The 14,809-nt window shown below is 40.1% G+C and overlaps 1 protein-coding gene across 12 annotated transcripts in view; it reads left to right on the forward strand.

Annotated features, from left to right (window-relative positions):
- Window positions 1-14,809, forward strand: part of LOC131665285 (hepatic leukemia factor-like) — a 50,496-nt gene that overhangs the window by 30,679 nt on the left and 5,008 nt on the right. For 10 of the 12 annotated variants that reach the window (XM_058937080.1, XM_058937081.1, XM_058937084.1 and 7 more), the window contains one exon: window positions 11,602-11,747. In XM_058937080.1, the coding sequence (XP_058793063.1) occupies window positions 11,602-11,747 (146 nt within the window). The remainder of the gene's footprint in view (window positions 1-11,601; window positions 11,748-14,809) is intronic. The other 2 variants (XM_058937082.1, XM_058937089.1) reach the window with 1 other exon arrangement.

The following is a 14,809-nucleotide window of genomic DNA, read 5'->3' on the forward strand; positions in this document are numbered from 1 at the left end:
AATTATCCTCGTACCCGTGCAGCTGTAAGCGAACGGGACAACAAAGGCAGCAAAAAACAACGAGCAAACTCACCTGGTCTAACGAGCGCGAAAAGGAAAACCGCGACACGCCTTAACTATCTCCTCTCTTTCCCTCCCACCACATAGACAGCGCTGTGCACTTTCCTCGCGGCAAAAGGATCGCACTCCTTTGTTTTGGTTCGTCTCGAGCGAAGCGAAGCGAGGGTTCGATGAACTCGCAGTTGCTGCTGCTACAGCACGCGATGCTGCGCGCATGTATGCAACCAAATGTTTTCTTTGTTGCGACCCACACACACACGAGCATCCTGGTTTTTTTCGATGACGAGGGTACGCGCGCCCGGGAAAGCGTGGGACGAAAGATGCGTGATACATATTTTGCTATGAGGGTGCAAGCTATTGTGGCTCGCTTCTCCGATGCGATGGCTTCGAAGTAATTTGGGCTCGAGTGGGTGCGAATACATACCGGTAAACGTATGCAGAAATTCACGTTTAAACGAAAATTTTGTTGTTTGGATTGACGACGGCGCGTGAACGACAAATCTAAATTCATTATGAAGTAAAATGTATTGCCCGTCAAACCCATAATCGCATCCTGAGCGATTACTATTTCAAAAAGAAAGAAAAGAGAGAAAAAACACTTTTCATGTAAAACTAGAACCCCCCCCCCCCCCCCCCCCCAACTATCAGTGATCACGTGAATTTTTCCCCAGCTAGGGTACTAACATCGCGGCCGGTTTCCTCTCTTTCCGCGGCAAAATAAGTTCCCATATTACTCTGACACGCGCGTTACGTGAAAAGTTCCATTTTCCGCAACGTTACGACTACTTGGGCAAATTTTCTGCGTTACACTGACCGTCCCGCAGAAAACTTTCTCTTCGCAATCAAATAATTACTCAACCGCGGCAGCATAAATATTTGTCGAACTGATCTCGTTACTACAATCGTACGACGAGAGAAAGACTTCCTCGTACGGCAAATGAGGAAGAACAAGGTGACTGCTTCTTTTTTCATTATTCTTTCTCATCGTTGCACGCGAGACGCACGACCGCGGAAGACCGTACGAGTCCTTTTCTTTCTTCTGCTTCGTGCTTTTTTGACGTCTTCATTGTTCGCCGACTTCATTTTTAGCTGTTTGTTTTACAGCGCGGCTAGGCGTTTGCGGACGTGAAGTAGCTTACTTATATTAACCCTTGAAGCAGGACAATCCGCGGCAAATTACATTTTGAATTTTTTGTTTCGCAAACTTCCTCGGACACATATTTTTTACTGTCAGAAAAAAAACTCGGTCGGCTATTTTCCTCCTTCAGAAGACAACAAAAAGATAAAACAATTTTTCCACAAGATCGAGAACGCTACAGCCATAAAAGACATCGCATATCTCTTTGAAAATTCAAGACACCACGTATACTAACATACACAACGATGAATATACAGGTTTAGAAGAGATAATGAAAAGAGATGAATTATGAACAAGCAAACAGCTTTACGTTAGCAAAGCCACAAAGAGTTTCGATAATTTGTAGCTTGCCTCCAAAGCTTATTGTTAAGCCTATATTTTTAATCTTTCGATACTCTCATCATTTTTTTTTACTTCTTTTTTTTCGCGCAGCAGCCTACGTGCACAGGACTTTCTCAAGGTGAATTATGTTCCGAAAATTTTTAGTAATTTCATTCGATTCCTCGTACATACATTCTCTCCCTCTATCTCTCTCTCTCTCTCTCTCTCTCTCCTGGGGGCCTTCAATTAACATCAACTTTCTCTGACTCTTCATTAAGGCCCAGCTCTCGGTGTGTTCGATATCTCAAAAAGCCTTTTCGCTGATATCGCTCGTAATGTGGAACGTTGCTGTAAATATCATGTACGTGGGATTTAACAAGTTTGCCGTTCCGATAGGAAATATGGACGTTGTAGCGTGTTAGAACTTCAAGTTATCGTTAATATCTTGATCTGGCGAGTCTGCAGGGCACATTTTAATATCTTTAATGCACTTGCGGAAAATTGCGGCGGGGCGATGCTATCGCCAGTGCTCTTTATTGAGGTTAATCGACGTTTACCCACGTCAATTAAGACTTTCAGTGGTTACGGTCGAAATTAGTCAGACGGCTCTACGTCCACTTGAAAAAGATCAGCGCGAAAAGTCAATCGTTCGGCGTCACTTTAAAAACCCGAAGCCCTTTACGTTGTACAGGATTTGCATCGCTAATCCCTCTCTTGTCCACTCTCTCGTACTCTCTTTCATTCGCGTGGCGTAATGCTATTACCACGCGAATGTGACCGTGGAACGGGCGAATTAAAATCCACTGGTAATGTATATACATATATACATGAATCAGAGCGTGCGATTGAATTTTGCCCTCGAATCTCAGACGGACAGCCAGAAAGAATTGTACAATCATTGTTATTTATAATGTGAGCAGCTTCATTTTCCGGCTTAATGGCATGCATTAGTTTATCAAATGAACGTTAAACAGGATCATTTGTATGAAGCTCTCGTCAAACGCGCGACACCAGGTTTCTGCATGCGATGCTTTACGGGGGATTTCACTTTGCGCGGCATACAAATTTCTCAATTATAGCCAAGCGTGTTTATTAAGACATTAATTTAAATGACTTCATAGTACTTTTCTCACGTACGGTGCGATAGCTTTTTCACCTCGTTACGATGAATAAATCGAGGACTTTATCATGGATTGCAACGCTCCTTTTTCTTTTTTCTTTCTTATTTTAGTAATTGTTGGGATGCGTGAATATAATATGTAGTTGTAAAATTGAAAAGGAGAATTAAAAATCGGTCATTGGAATATACGTTCGAGAGCGATTAATCGATCGGAAAAAATTCGACGTCTCTCAAACGCAGGAAAAATAAATTAAAAACTATTGTATACGTAAATTCTGTAAAAAGCCAAAAGACGAAAAAAAGTGGAAATGTGAAAAAGCAAAAATTGGCGTATTGTCTGTACACACAACGATGCTGACTGGGTCATCGGGTAACCAGGGAAGCGAGAGAGAGAAGGAGAGAGGGAGAGAGAGAGGGGCTCGGGGCTCGGAGAGAGGAGTAGACATGGGCATGGGAGCCAGAGATACAACGGGAGAGCTCTCGAGGAAGAGTGCAAGTGAACGCTTTTCCCGTGGCGAGCCCAAGAGATCATTCACCTCTCGTGGACTTAGAGTAAAAGTGGCCGCCGACGAAAGCGAAATCCTCGCGCGCTCGCGCTTTTCACTATCGTTTGCTCGCTCGTACGCCGCTGCGATCGTCTACCACTGATATACGTATCTATTTTTAGACTTAACACTCGCTTACTTTGGCGATTTTTCGAAAACACCGTCGATGGAAAATTTTTTCTCGCACTTGGCCGACTTGCGTGTCTTCTGAATAAATTAGAAAAAGGAGACGCATCTTTTATATTTATACGTGCACTTCTTTATGTAATGCTCTCGCGTGATTTAACTTATGGGGTATGCTAATTTGCTTCGGAGTGCATTTTATCATTTTCATAAGACGACGACGAATGGTATTTTATTCGTCAAAGTCAATTTATAAAATGAACGTATGAATATTGACGGTTGCGTAGCCTTCTTCTCTTTTACGACAATTTTATTATTGAACGGATGAATTTCGTGCGAAAGCTCGTTATTTTTGCGATAAATCTGCAATCATCGTTTATAAATTATAATTTTTCTCTACTTTTACGATTTAACTAATTAGATGTGTTTGGTTTGATAATGCGCATTGCTTAATTGGCAGTACTCGCATTAAGAATTCGAAAAAAAAGCATTCGGTTACTAATCGACCCATTGTTTACGCGAGTAAAGAAAAAAAACGTTAAAAGTTACTTCGATGGAAATGCCGTGTAGGTGTCATCAAGCAACTAGCCATGAATGTTTAATCGTCAATTGTAGAAATTCATTGCGATGCATCGTATTAAAATCCGAAAGGTTATACCCCGCACGCGCGCGGTAATTCGACTCGGCGATTGTAAAAGCTGCACGTACGCAATTGATTTATGAATAGATCATCCAATTGTGCAGCTGGCGGCGTAATTAGTTGGGGAAAAAATGGGAGTTGCTCATCAAATGTATCAATTTCGATCTCGAATCCTTTGCACAACGCACGTGCCGCGCGCGAAAAAAAAGGACGAGCGAATGGCGAAACAAACCGAGGAGCGGCCAAGGACATCAGTGCGGTGGTTCGTCCCCCCTTGTCTAATCTTCGGTTACTTACTTGGTTTAGTCTACATGGCCGTGTGTTTAATTGAGGTGCCTTTTTTTCTTTTTTTTTTCCCGTAGCACAATGCGTCGTGGTGAATGGATTCATTGAGAAGAATTGATTTATCACGTGCGCCCGTTTCGTTCAACAAAAGAATATTGAAATTTATGAAGGCGATGATTTGGCGAGCGTAATTCTGCGTTCGATACTGCGTGTGTTTGTCTATCGAAACGCAATTAGACGTTATTCGTAATAACTTATCAATCACTACGACTTTTTCCTTGTGCGTGGCCGTTTATTGCGATTCATCTAAATATATCGTGAGACTTATTTTCTCATGCGTGCAGGGGTTTCGTATATCATTAAGATAAATCTGTTTACGATATAATTAAATATTCTTGACATCTTCAGATTCTTTTTTTTTTATTTGCAAATAAGTAACATAAATAATTAAACGCGCATCATCCGCTATCGGATTTGTTGATAATTTTCTTGATTTATTGAGTAAGAGGATTAATGATATTCCATTTTCAGGGATGCCCTAACGACGATGATTTGTATGGAATTCGTGTGATGGTTTTTTCAAAATACTAGCGCGGAAGCTTGCTGCGCGTGCAAATACATTGAATTACCACCTGGCAGTAAAGTCAAGAAATACATCTAATTCAAAAAAGAAGGCACTAGCCTCGATGCATCATTTTTCCTGCCGCCTAATTCTCCCGCCTGTCGTGCAGTTTATTTTTTTCGTTTCACCTGCAAGCTCCTTATTGCGGTCTGCACAATTCATATACGCTGACTGTGTGCGGTTAACCGCGTCGAGTGCCGTCGTAGCAATAATAATATACAAATAATGTGTCGCGCGGGTTCTCGTTTAATTTTCTTCGTTCGCAAGGTTGTTGCAAAAGACTTTGTGTAGCTTTGCAAAACGAGCTTTGCGTGTCATGATGTAGGTTGACAACTTCGCATTGTGTTTCGAAACTTCCATGAGGACGCATCCTCTATGATACTAATTATTTTTTTTCTTTCCACGTCGCGTCGGCGACATAGATTTTTTTCTCTCCGCTCGACGTCTGATCCACGCGCTTTTCAAATCTTTTAATATTTCACTTAACCGTGCGGCTTTCCAATATCTCTTGATTTTTCCATTGAATGAATAATTACATTCAACCGCATTTAATCATATTACGTGCCTGTGCTGTGCAGACCATTTTTTTTCAAATTACCCCGCGTCGTTCAGATTATCGAAGCATATTTTCATACGACAGAAAACGCGTCGGTTGTAAATATGATTTATGCGTCCGCTAATCGGTACGTTTAACATAAACACACGCGCGATGCTGTCAGGCAGTTCAATAAAAATCCTATTTTTTTTAACGATTTTTCGTTATTTCTTCTTTTAATCACGTGTCGCTTCTAAGTACCCCACAACTGCCGGCAATTCAGAATTTTGCAAGCTTACGTAACGGAATAAAAATATAAATTGACGCTCGTAAAAATGCAAATGTCACGAGTGTCGTATTGCTGAAAGCGCGTTGCACGCGGATAACTATATTTCGATCGGGCGGGGCATAAAGCGAGAGAGCGAACGCAAGCTTCGAAAGCGGGAAAAGCTAGTGCAGAGCCGAGTTTGCCAATTGCGCGGCAGGAGTCGTAATGGAAGAAACTCAACGCCGAAAGCAACTTTCGTCGTTTGACTTGTTTGCCCGACGCTCGCGCCATTGGATTATCCCTTCAATCGTTGCACTAACGAGCTTGAGGTGGTGCGGTGCGCGCGAGCGAGCGGCCGAGCGAACGCACGACCGCGAGCTGTCCTCCCGCGATGGTGTTGGGTTGCTCGTGCGAACGCGAGACGAAAGTGAATCTCTATCTTGCGCGTGCCTACGTACGCGCTCGTACGTATACGTGTGAGAGAATGCGAGAACTCGATATCTAGTCGTCGAACGCCGCACTACGGCCAGCCTTTTACTCGTCGAAGTGTTAATCCGTAAGGCGAAGGGCGGGAGACGGGCGGGGAGGGGCAACAAGCTTTGGTGTCGATATCGATGTCCGTAATATACCATTGCTCATTTGTAGTTAGTGGGATTGTTGATTTTATCGAGAAAATTTGCAATTGCCCTCGGATATGTCAATCTCTCTCTCTCTCTCTCTCTCTCTCTCTCTCTCTCTCTCTTGCTCTGTCTTTTCCCGCTGAGCTCGCGCCGATATTCCGTTTGTTTGGCGATCCGCTTCCCCTGGCCTTGAGCAGCTTAGTTTTGCTATTTTTACGCGATGGAAATTTTCACTCTCGCAGATGTACCGCTATAACACTTTGTCTCTCGTTCAAGCTCGTAACAATAGCAAACGTAGCAGCAGCTGTCGAGTGTAATTGCTCTTGGAAAAACAAATTTTTTTTTCTCGACTTCAACAATCCAACCCTCGCCTGCGTACGTGAACAAATGAATGCGCATTATGAAGGCGGCTGCGAAGGCGGATTCGGCTGTAATGATTAAGAATGATACCTGTATAATACTTGGCTGCCTGCTGCAAAAGTCAAGTCTCTCTTAGTCATCGCGATTCACGTGGCTGAGAGGCGCCAGGTTGCACACATGGACTCGCGTGCTGTTGCTGACGTTGCTTATGTAACTCCAGTCGAGCTGGTTCCCTAGTTTTTCTTTTTTTTTTGTTTTTTCTTTGCCACAAGTTTGCGAGATTTTTTTTTTACCGTGTACGTGCTTTTGTTTCCGGTGAACGAGTAACGCTCGAGCTTGCGATCGGAGAACGCGGTTTTTCCGATCACTCGATGGTACATTTCAAATAGCTTCGGAATAATAGTCTTCAAAGGATTGGCAAACGAAAATGTATCGCGCTAAATAATATACCACGCGCTTGCTTCAATGAGCGTCTGACCTGGTTCGGATATTATCTACTGAAAAAAATATATATATTCTGCACGCCGAAACAAAAAAAAAACAAATTTCCAAACCTATTTTGTCGAAACAAGCGGAGAATTCGTTCAATTGCTGCGTGTGGTCATCGACACTCCTCGCGTGTCAAATGCAATACGCACGAGTTTTGTGTGTCGCATGTGTGCGCCAGCGGCCTTGAACTAAATTACAATAGCCGGCACATATACGTATAGCTGTTGTCAGTTGTTTAGATGTTTAGCCAGCGCGACTGTTCATGCGCGTGCGCGCCTGTGTGCGTATGCCCAAGCCACAATAATACAATGGCACACCACGCTTGAGCTAGTAGTTCGCGTGTCTCTGTGTGTGCGAATAGGTATCTCCGCTGCCGCCGCCTCATCATCGTGCATCCGCTCTATTTTTCGCTTGTCTGTCGTACCGTGGTATACTCTAGGGCGCAGTCTCTCTTTTTCTCTTTTTCTCTCTCTATCTCTCTCTCTCTCTCTCTCGCTATTTTATAATAGATGGAATAAAAAAAATGGAACCAAAATTGATATCAATAATCCAATAGGTGAAAGCTATCGAGATTAATTAGCCCGCGCGGCTGTATGAAAGGACATTCGACGTGTATCCGTTATAAGTAACAAATCACCGGCGGGTGTGTCATTAATTGTCAGCAGCGGCTTATTGATCGTTCCTCGGGAATATAGAAAGCTCCACGGTCCGCTTTGATTAAACTGCGCGACTTTGCTAATCGTCGACAGCGACTTCACAATAAAAGGTCCCAAAAGCTCGCGCGCAACAAAAGCGATTCTATAGCGCGCGGCATGGTCATCCCACGCCCATCGCATGTGTCGCTCAATTGCCGCTAGGCGCCCAAGGTTGTGCGCCAACGAGAGTAGTACTGTGAAAGAGAGAGAGAGAGAGAGATTAATTTTCCCGACGTTGAGTCATTTTTCATTAGGTGCGTATTTATAGGCGGTACTACAAGTTGCTGCTACACGTTGACAGTTTTCTCAGGCGTTTACGTACTTTCTCACCTATGTGTACGAACGTGGCTATTATAATACGACAAGGATGTGGATGGCGATTTGATTCTTAGTTGCGATGACCTTGTTGTAACTGGGCGCAATCATTGTTATTATTTCCTCGGGTTTATATTAGAGAGGATGTGTCTTTTATCGGATTCTTATTGTGATCTGATGATGGTATTATTTGAGCAATGTTCGCCTATCTTAAGTTTGTGGTGAACAAAATTAGAAAATTTTTCATGTAACATTTCATTGAAGACCGAATGAATTTTGTGCTTTTTTACAGGATAGATTTTAACCAATCGCCGTCCATGGAGAGAGCAAATAGAATTTTTTACATAGTCTGTGGTTTAAAAAAAAAATTGTTAGAAGTTATAAAGATTCATCAGACTATAATTTTGATGTTAAAATAAATGTTCAGTTAGGCACAAATTCATTCTGATTATGAAATCACAATGTTTTTTGTTGTTAAAAAAGTTTGTACAATTGCTAATGGCTGTCAACCTTGGTAAAACACTCAAAAACCGATTGTATAAGGAAAAGATTATATTTTTTTGTTCAGAAAAAGACTCTTATTACGTATATATTTTAACTTATAAATGTTTAAAGTAAATGTCTATCATTTAAAATAATTTTTCAGCAAACCTACCCATATTCAAAATTACAGCTTCTAGCAACAGCTTCAATTACAAAGTAACGTGTTAATTCATGTAAACGATATCTTCTTTCTGAAAAAAAAGTAAGCCATACCGATCATCGAAGACCATAAATTAGTCGAGAATGTTCGAAAGGGCGAACACAAAGAAGGGCGAAAAAAAGTCAATCACTAAACTAGGAAGAAAGAGAGTTGCCTCCCAAGGATCTCCTCGTGTTTTTATATTTTTTGCGTGCGAAAGTCCCGTTAGTTCTTTCCACGAAAAAGTCAGGACCAAAGTCTCTCTTTGTCGATTCGATCCGACGAACACTTTTTCCATATCTCAAGGCCTTCTGAGCTCGCGTTGTTGAGAAAAATCGAAAAGTTTCTAACGAACCGCGGCCTTGACTTTGAAGTCTAGCTACTGCGTGATTCACGTTCAAGATCGCACAGCGCGCCTTTTTTTCTACCTTCTCCTACGTTTTTGCCGTTCAATAAAAACAAACATCCGAGCTATTTTTCTATAGCACGACATTCTTTTCATTGTCTCTCTTGCTTTGGTTATTAAAGTATACGTATACAGTGTTGAAAAATAACAAACGAACCGCTTTTTGTTTGTTCCAGTTTCTTTTAATAACCAATTTACATAAAAATAATTTTTCTTGCTGCAGTTGAGCAGATCATTAGATGAAAACGAGATTCTTCACGATTTCAATATATTTTTCCAAGATCTTCGAAAATTACTCTGTACGCAAACTACGATATCGTTGACAAAGGATTCAAAGGCGTATTCTAACGATCATCATTACCGCTAATAATGTTCGACTCTCGCTATACTTTGTACTTTTTTCTCCTCTTTCACTTATATATATATATATACGCATATACACCGCAGATAGTATCCTGCAAAACTTTTGTAGAATAATCAATTATTTATTGCTTTAGCGCACTGCGCTGCAAAAAAATGCGAAGAAATATAGGTAATTTACGAGAGGAAGTTGCGAATGATTCAGTGTGCACTTGTGTACACGGAATGATGATCAAAGTAATTGCGAAATTGTATTATTTTGTACGTAAAGGATTCAAACTATACTCGACGTTTTTAACTAGATTGCATGTATTATTTTTTTATTTGCTTCACTGCACACTAAAATTTTCTGCTACGTTTTCTGTTTACCAAAAAAGAAGTATTTAAAAATTCGCACTTCCGCGTTTTGGACAATCAGTACTCAGTCTTTTAGAACCAGCTGCACAAAAAATTTGAGGAAGTGCTTCAAGCATCTCTCCCTATAACCTCGAAACCCTTAGCAAATACGCACGTGGCAGCCTTGACTTGGGTTAAGAAATAAAAAGAATAAAGTGGTCTTCCGCGATGGACCGAAACCTCTTTCGGCGAACCGACGGCTTCTTGGAAACAGGTGTGCACGTGCAAAGCGGTTGATGATCTTTCTTTACCCTAGGATAGATAGACATATGGCGCCTTCACGATGATGATGATTGCATGGGAATTTCGAAGAGTGATTCATGGAAGTACTCGGGAAGAATAAAAGCGAAAATTGATTGTCAATTAATAGCTTCGATAAACACTCATCTATGAATCGCGAATCTTGTTTGTGAAATTAATTTATTTCGATAATCTATACTATTCACGAGATACAAATTACAAATCATTGTTTTCACAATAAACGTTTCTATTTATTTGTAGTACTATATACGGAAAGGTCGACAAAAGCAAAAAATTATTTCTAAAATGACAGACAAGATTACATACGTACCCATCCGAAAATGAAACCATAAATGTTTGAGAGAGAGAGAGAGAGAGAGAGCAAAAAGAGAGCGTTGTCTCACCAAAAATTCGAGTGAGATTCGAGGTCAAGCAGCTCTTTTAAATTATAGCTACATCTTTCTCTCGAGGCAACAAAGGAGATATAGAGGAACCGTTGTGAGAGATCGGCAAGAGCTTTAAGATTTCTGTGACCTTGCTTTTGGATCATTCGAAAATAGCGGTTCTCCATAGGCCCTTTTTGCCTTATTTTATACCAGCTAGAGTTATAGTTTCTTTTTTCTCGCTGCATTAGGCATTCAGGGCCTAATGGATCTACGATGAAAGTGGATAATCAATTCTACATAGTCGGGTGAAATAGCAAGAGTGAATATTCATTTCAAATTTGTTTCAATGCCGAAGATGTTAAGAATTCTGAGTAATGCAGATAGCGTTTTTTCAATGGTTCGTCAAACCAACACTGCAAGTCCTAATTAGCAAGTAAAAAGTATAAGTGTTAGTGTACGGAGTATTCATTAAAGTCAGCTTAAAAACTACGTATATACGAGTCATCTGTAGAAGAAAACAAATTGCTATACCTGCACTAGCACTTCTGTGTGTGCGCATGTGTAAAAACTTCATTACTTCTCGAAAGAAAAAAACATGGCTATTATTTGGAAAACGAGAAGGCGTTCTATTGAAAAAAAATTAAATAGTTTGAACAATTGTACGGTGAATTTTATTGAAATCTACGCGAATATTTATATATGAAAAATGTCGCTAGTGTTATTTATATGTGTCAAACTTTTGTGGGATATGTAAAATCAAAATTAGACATATTTATTGCTTCCAAACAAATTTTTATGATTTTAGTCGGTTGAGAAAATGAGTAAATCCTTTTGTAAGTTTATTCACAATGTTCAAATGTTGAATATCTTCGCGTTATCAAAGTGACTTATTCATATTACAATGAATGCCATCAGAGAAACTTACCATAAATCTTATATGATAAGAAAGCATCAACGATATATTATTAACGACAGAAATAATTTGGATGTTGCAGGAAAACAAGGAAAAGATGGTCCAGATGAAAAGAAAGACGCCGACGGAGAGCTGTGGGGCAACGTTGAGGCCCAAGCAGCGTTTCTTGGGCCCAACCTTTGGGACAAAACATTGCCGTATGATGCCGACCTGAAGGTATTGAACCATGTATGTACACAGACGCGAGACGGTAAGCCTCGAAAGAGATGCTTGCAGAATTTTTTTTATATTTACTTTTTTTTTCTTCTGTTTTGGGTAACTTTTCTCGTTTTGTATGACATCTCGAGACATCTGCATCTCTGGTTGCGAAACATTGTTTTTTCTGTTTTGTTTTTTTCTCTCTTTCATTGATATACTAATAAAAGAGTCTAGTGAAAAAATTTTTGTTTTGTTTTTTCTGTTGAATGACTTTTTCAAATAAATAAAATATGGCTTGCTGTATGTATATTCTGATATACTGTATGTATATTTATCATTATGAATTTTTATTACTAATTGTTTCAAGTTTTTCTAGATGAAAGTATTTACTTGACTTGCGTCGTTTTTATATGATGTACATAACAAGTTGATGATTTTTTGTGTAAATAGTGATTTTTGCTAACCTTTTGTCAGTGTATTATTGAAAATTTTCATTGGTTTTCCGAGATGACAAAAAATCCAGTGCTTTTATATTATTTTTTACTCATACTCCCATCATTGTCCGTTCATCTCTAAATACATTTCAATTTGACTGCATCCATACCAAGATTTGATCTGTGCATGGTTGTATCAGTTATTCAATAGGGTTTTCAATGCTTATTTTTGAATTTCAAAGGAACATCGATTTGAACGCAAAAACAATACGCACGCGCGCGTGTGTGTGTGCGTGTGTGTGCTCGCGTGCCTGTGTTTGAGTTTAATAGCATGATACATTTTGCAAACCTTTCTCGCGAGTTGCCTATGAAATCCACTCTACATCCATAAACTTTCGCTAACAAACATTGTCATACATATATACTTAGCATAAAACATGAATGAGTGAAAGAAAGCATCGGGAATTTCTAGGCAGGCCCAAAATTCAATTTATCTGTTGAACGATCTCCGCAAGAACAATTAATATGTTATTTGATAGTATGAAATGTATTACTTAAATAAATTCGCTTTGCCGAGCGTTTGTAATGTCTTGAGGAAAGAGAGAGTACATTGACCTACGGACTTTCTGATATATATCTATGAGCTATAAATTGGTTCATAGACTTTAAAATACGCCTCGCGCTCTGTGGATCTTTGTTCAGCGAAGATCAATTCGATTGTGTACACCATCGTGTTTTTTTCTTAATGAATTGAATATATTTATATATTTATCAAGTCAGATCGAATCACACACATTTCACTGGCGTTTAGAATTCCGATGCACATTATAACTTGTTAATTTTCAATTATATAAATGAACGGAAAATCATTTTGCCATAGCTTGATGAAAAGCTCCAAGCTTATAGAAACCGATAAATCAACTTATATGTCATACTATATTAAATAAATACCTGATAAGGCAAAAAAGACAAGAAACGAATCGCGCGTATAGAAATAAGAAAGAACGAAGGAGCCGAACGAAAGCGGAAAATGATTCGATCCTGTCATACACATATACATATATATATATATATACACACACACATATGTATATTTGTATGAATATACACACATGTATATATGTATATATATATATATATATTTTCGTATCTTACGGTCACTTTCTCCGTCGGCGGCGGCAAGCGGCGTCACGGCTCGCCGAGGAACTTTGCGGAAGGTTTTCGGTTCTCCGATTTTTCCCTCTTTCTCTCTCTCGCTCTCGGCTGCGCCGCGTTCTTCCTCTGTCTTACCTCGTCGCGAGCGTGACGCGTAAATCTGGCGATAATCTTGGCTTGCCACCTTTCTCTCTCTCTCTTTCTCTCTCTCTCTCTCTCTTTACCTCCGCGAGCAGGCCGAGGTAACCAACGACTTTCTCTTGGCTTCGCCGCCAGAGCCACATTGCTTTGCACTCTGTACGATTACATTCTTTCCGAGCTTTTATGTAGACATGCATGTTCGAGGACCACGAACCGGCTTTTTTTTCATTTGTTTCCGATTAGAGGGTGAGATTTTTTTTGCCTATAGGTGTGTCTTTATACAGTTGGATCAGAGATGGAAGTGTATATACGGATTTTTATTGGCTAAATATTTCCTTTTCGAAACTTTCACATACTTTTTGATTGTCTTGTTCGCATCCTCAATGGAATTCCGTATAATTTTTATTATGAATCGGTGGATCGAGTCAGTTTTTTTCCGCGAGTGAGTGGAATTCCTATTATTTTCATTTGAACGAGCAAACAATTAAAGTATTTTTTGCTGATGTCACGTGTCATTTATATAAGCCATGCAAATTGTACATATGATAGGTTGCAAAAAACAAAATAATAGTTGCTGCATGTGCAAAGATTGAAAGAGATTGTGGTCCTGTGGCATGGGATTGAAGTTTTGTCTGTTTTTGCATGATAGTGTCTATCGTGATGTGTGTTCATGGGAGTTCCATTACATATTTTATTGATATAATAATTTGATATGATTATTGAGGGAAGGTAAGGCTTCAAAAATGAAACTGACAAAGTCGCAGTCAACAGTGTATCTTTTCCGCGCGAAAAGAACCGTAACACAAGCGTCCAGTTATTTATGCATGTAAATTATTTCCAGCGCAAGTTCATTAGTCAGTAAACGAATTTTCATTTTTTTCCCGAGCGAAGCAAAAAAAAAGAGCTACGCTTCTGAGCGATACGACCAAACTAACAATAACTCATTCCCGTACGTACTTGGCTGTAAGTGTAACGCAATGCACATTCCACGCGACATTTTTATCGTAATCCTGGAAAATAAAGAAACAATAATTTGTTTTTTTCGTTGGCCGCGCGAGAGCCGACGAAGCGACGACGAGGATAGAAAAAAAAGGCGCGCGCAATCGGTATTACCGCGCGCCGAGCAGAGATTTGCGCTTTTTCCTCCTAACATTCGCACAGACTTCCTCGACCTTGACTTCTTCCGCTAGGCGCGTGCGCAGAAATAGACGGAGAAAGAGTGAGAGATTTTTTCTTCCATCGAGAGGTTTTTCGAAGGACAAGGCAATAATAATTGATAGGCTCGCGCGCGCGATAGTTTTTTTCCGCTTCTTCATCCTCGCTGATGGCGTTTGTATCGGTCGCCGAGCTCATTTATGCTGT

The sequence above is a fragment of the Phymastichus coffea genome, unplaced genomic scaffold (genome assembly GCF_024137745.1).
Source record: "Phymastichus coffea isolate CEN01 unplaced genomic scaffold, Cenicafe_Pcof_1.1 PCOF00050, whole genome shotgun sequence".
Lineage (NCBI taxonomy): Eukaryota > Metazoa > Arthropoda > Insecta > Hymenoptera > Eulophidae > Phymastichus > Phymastichus coffea.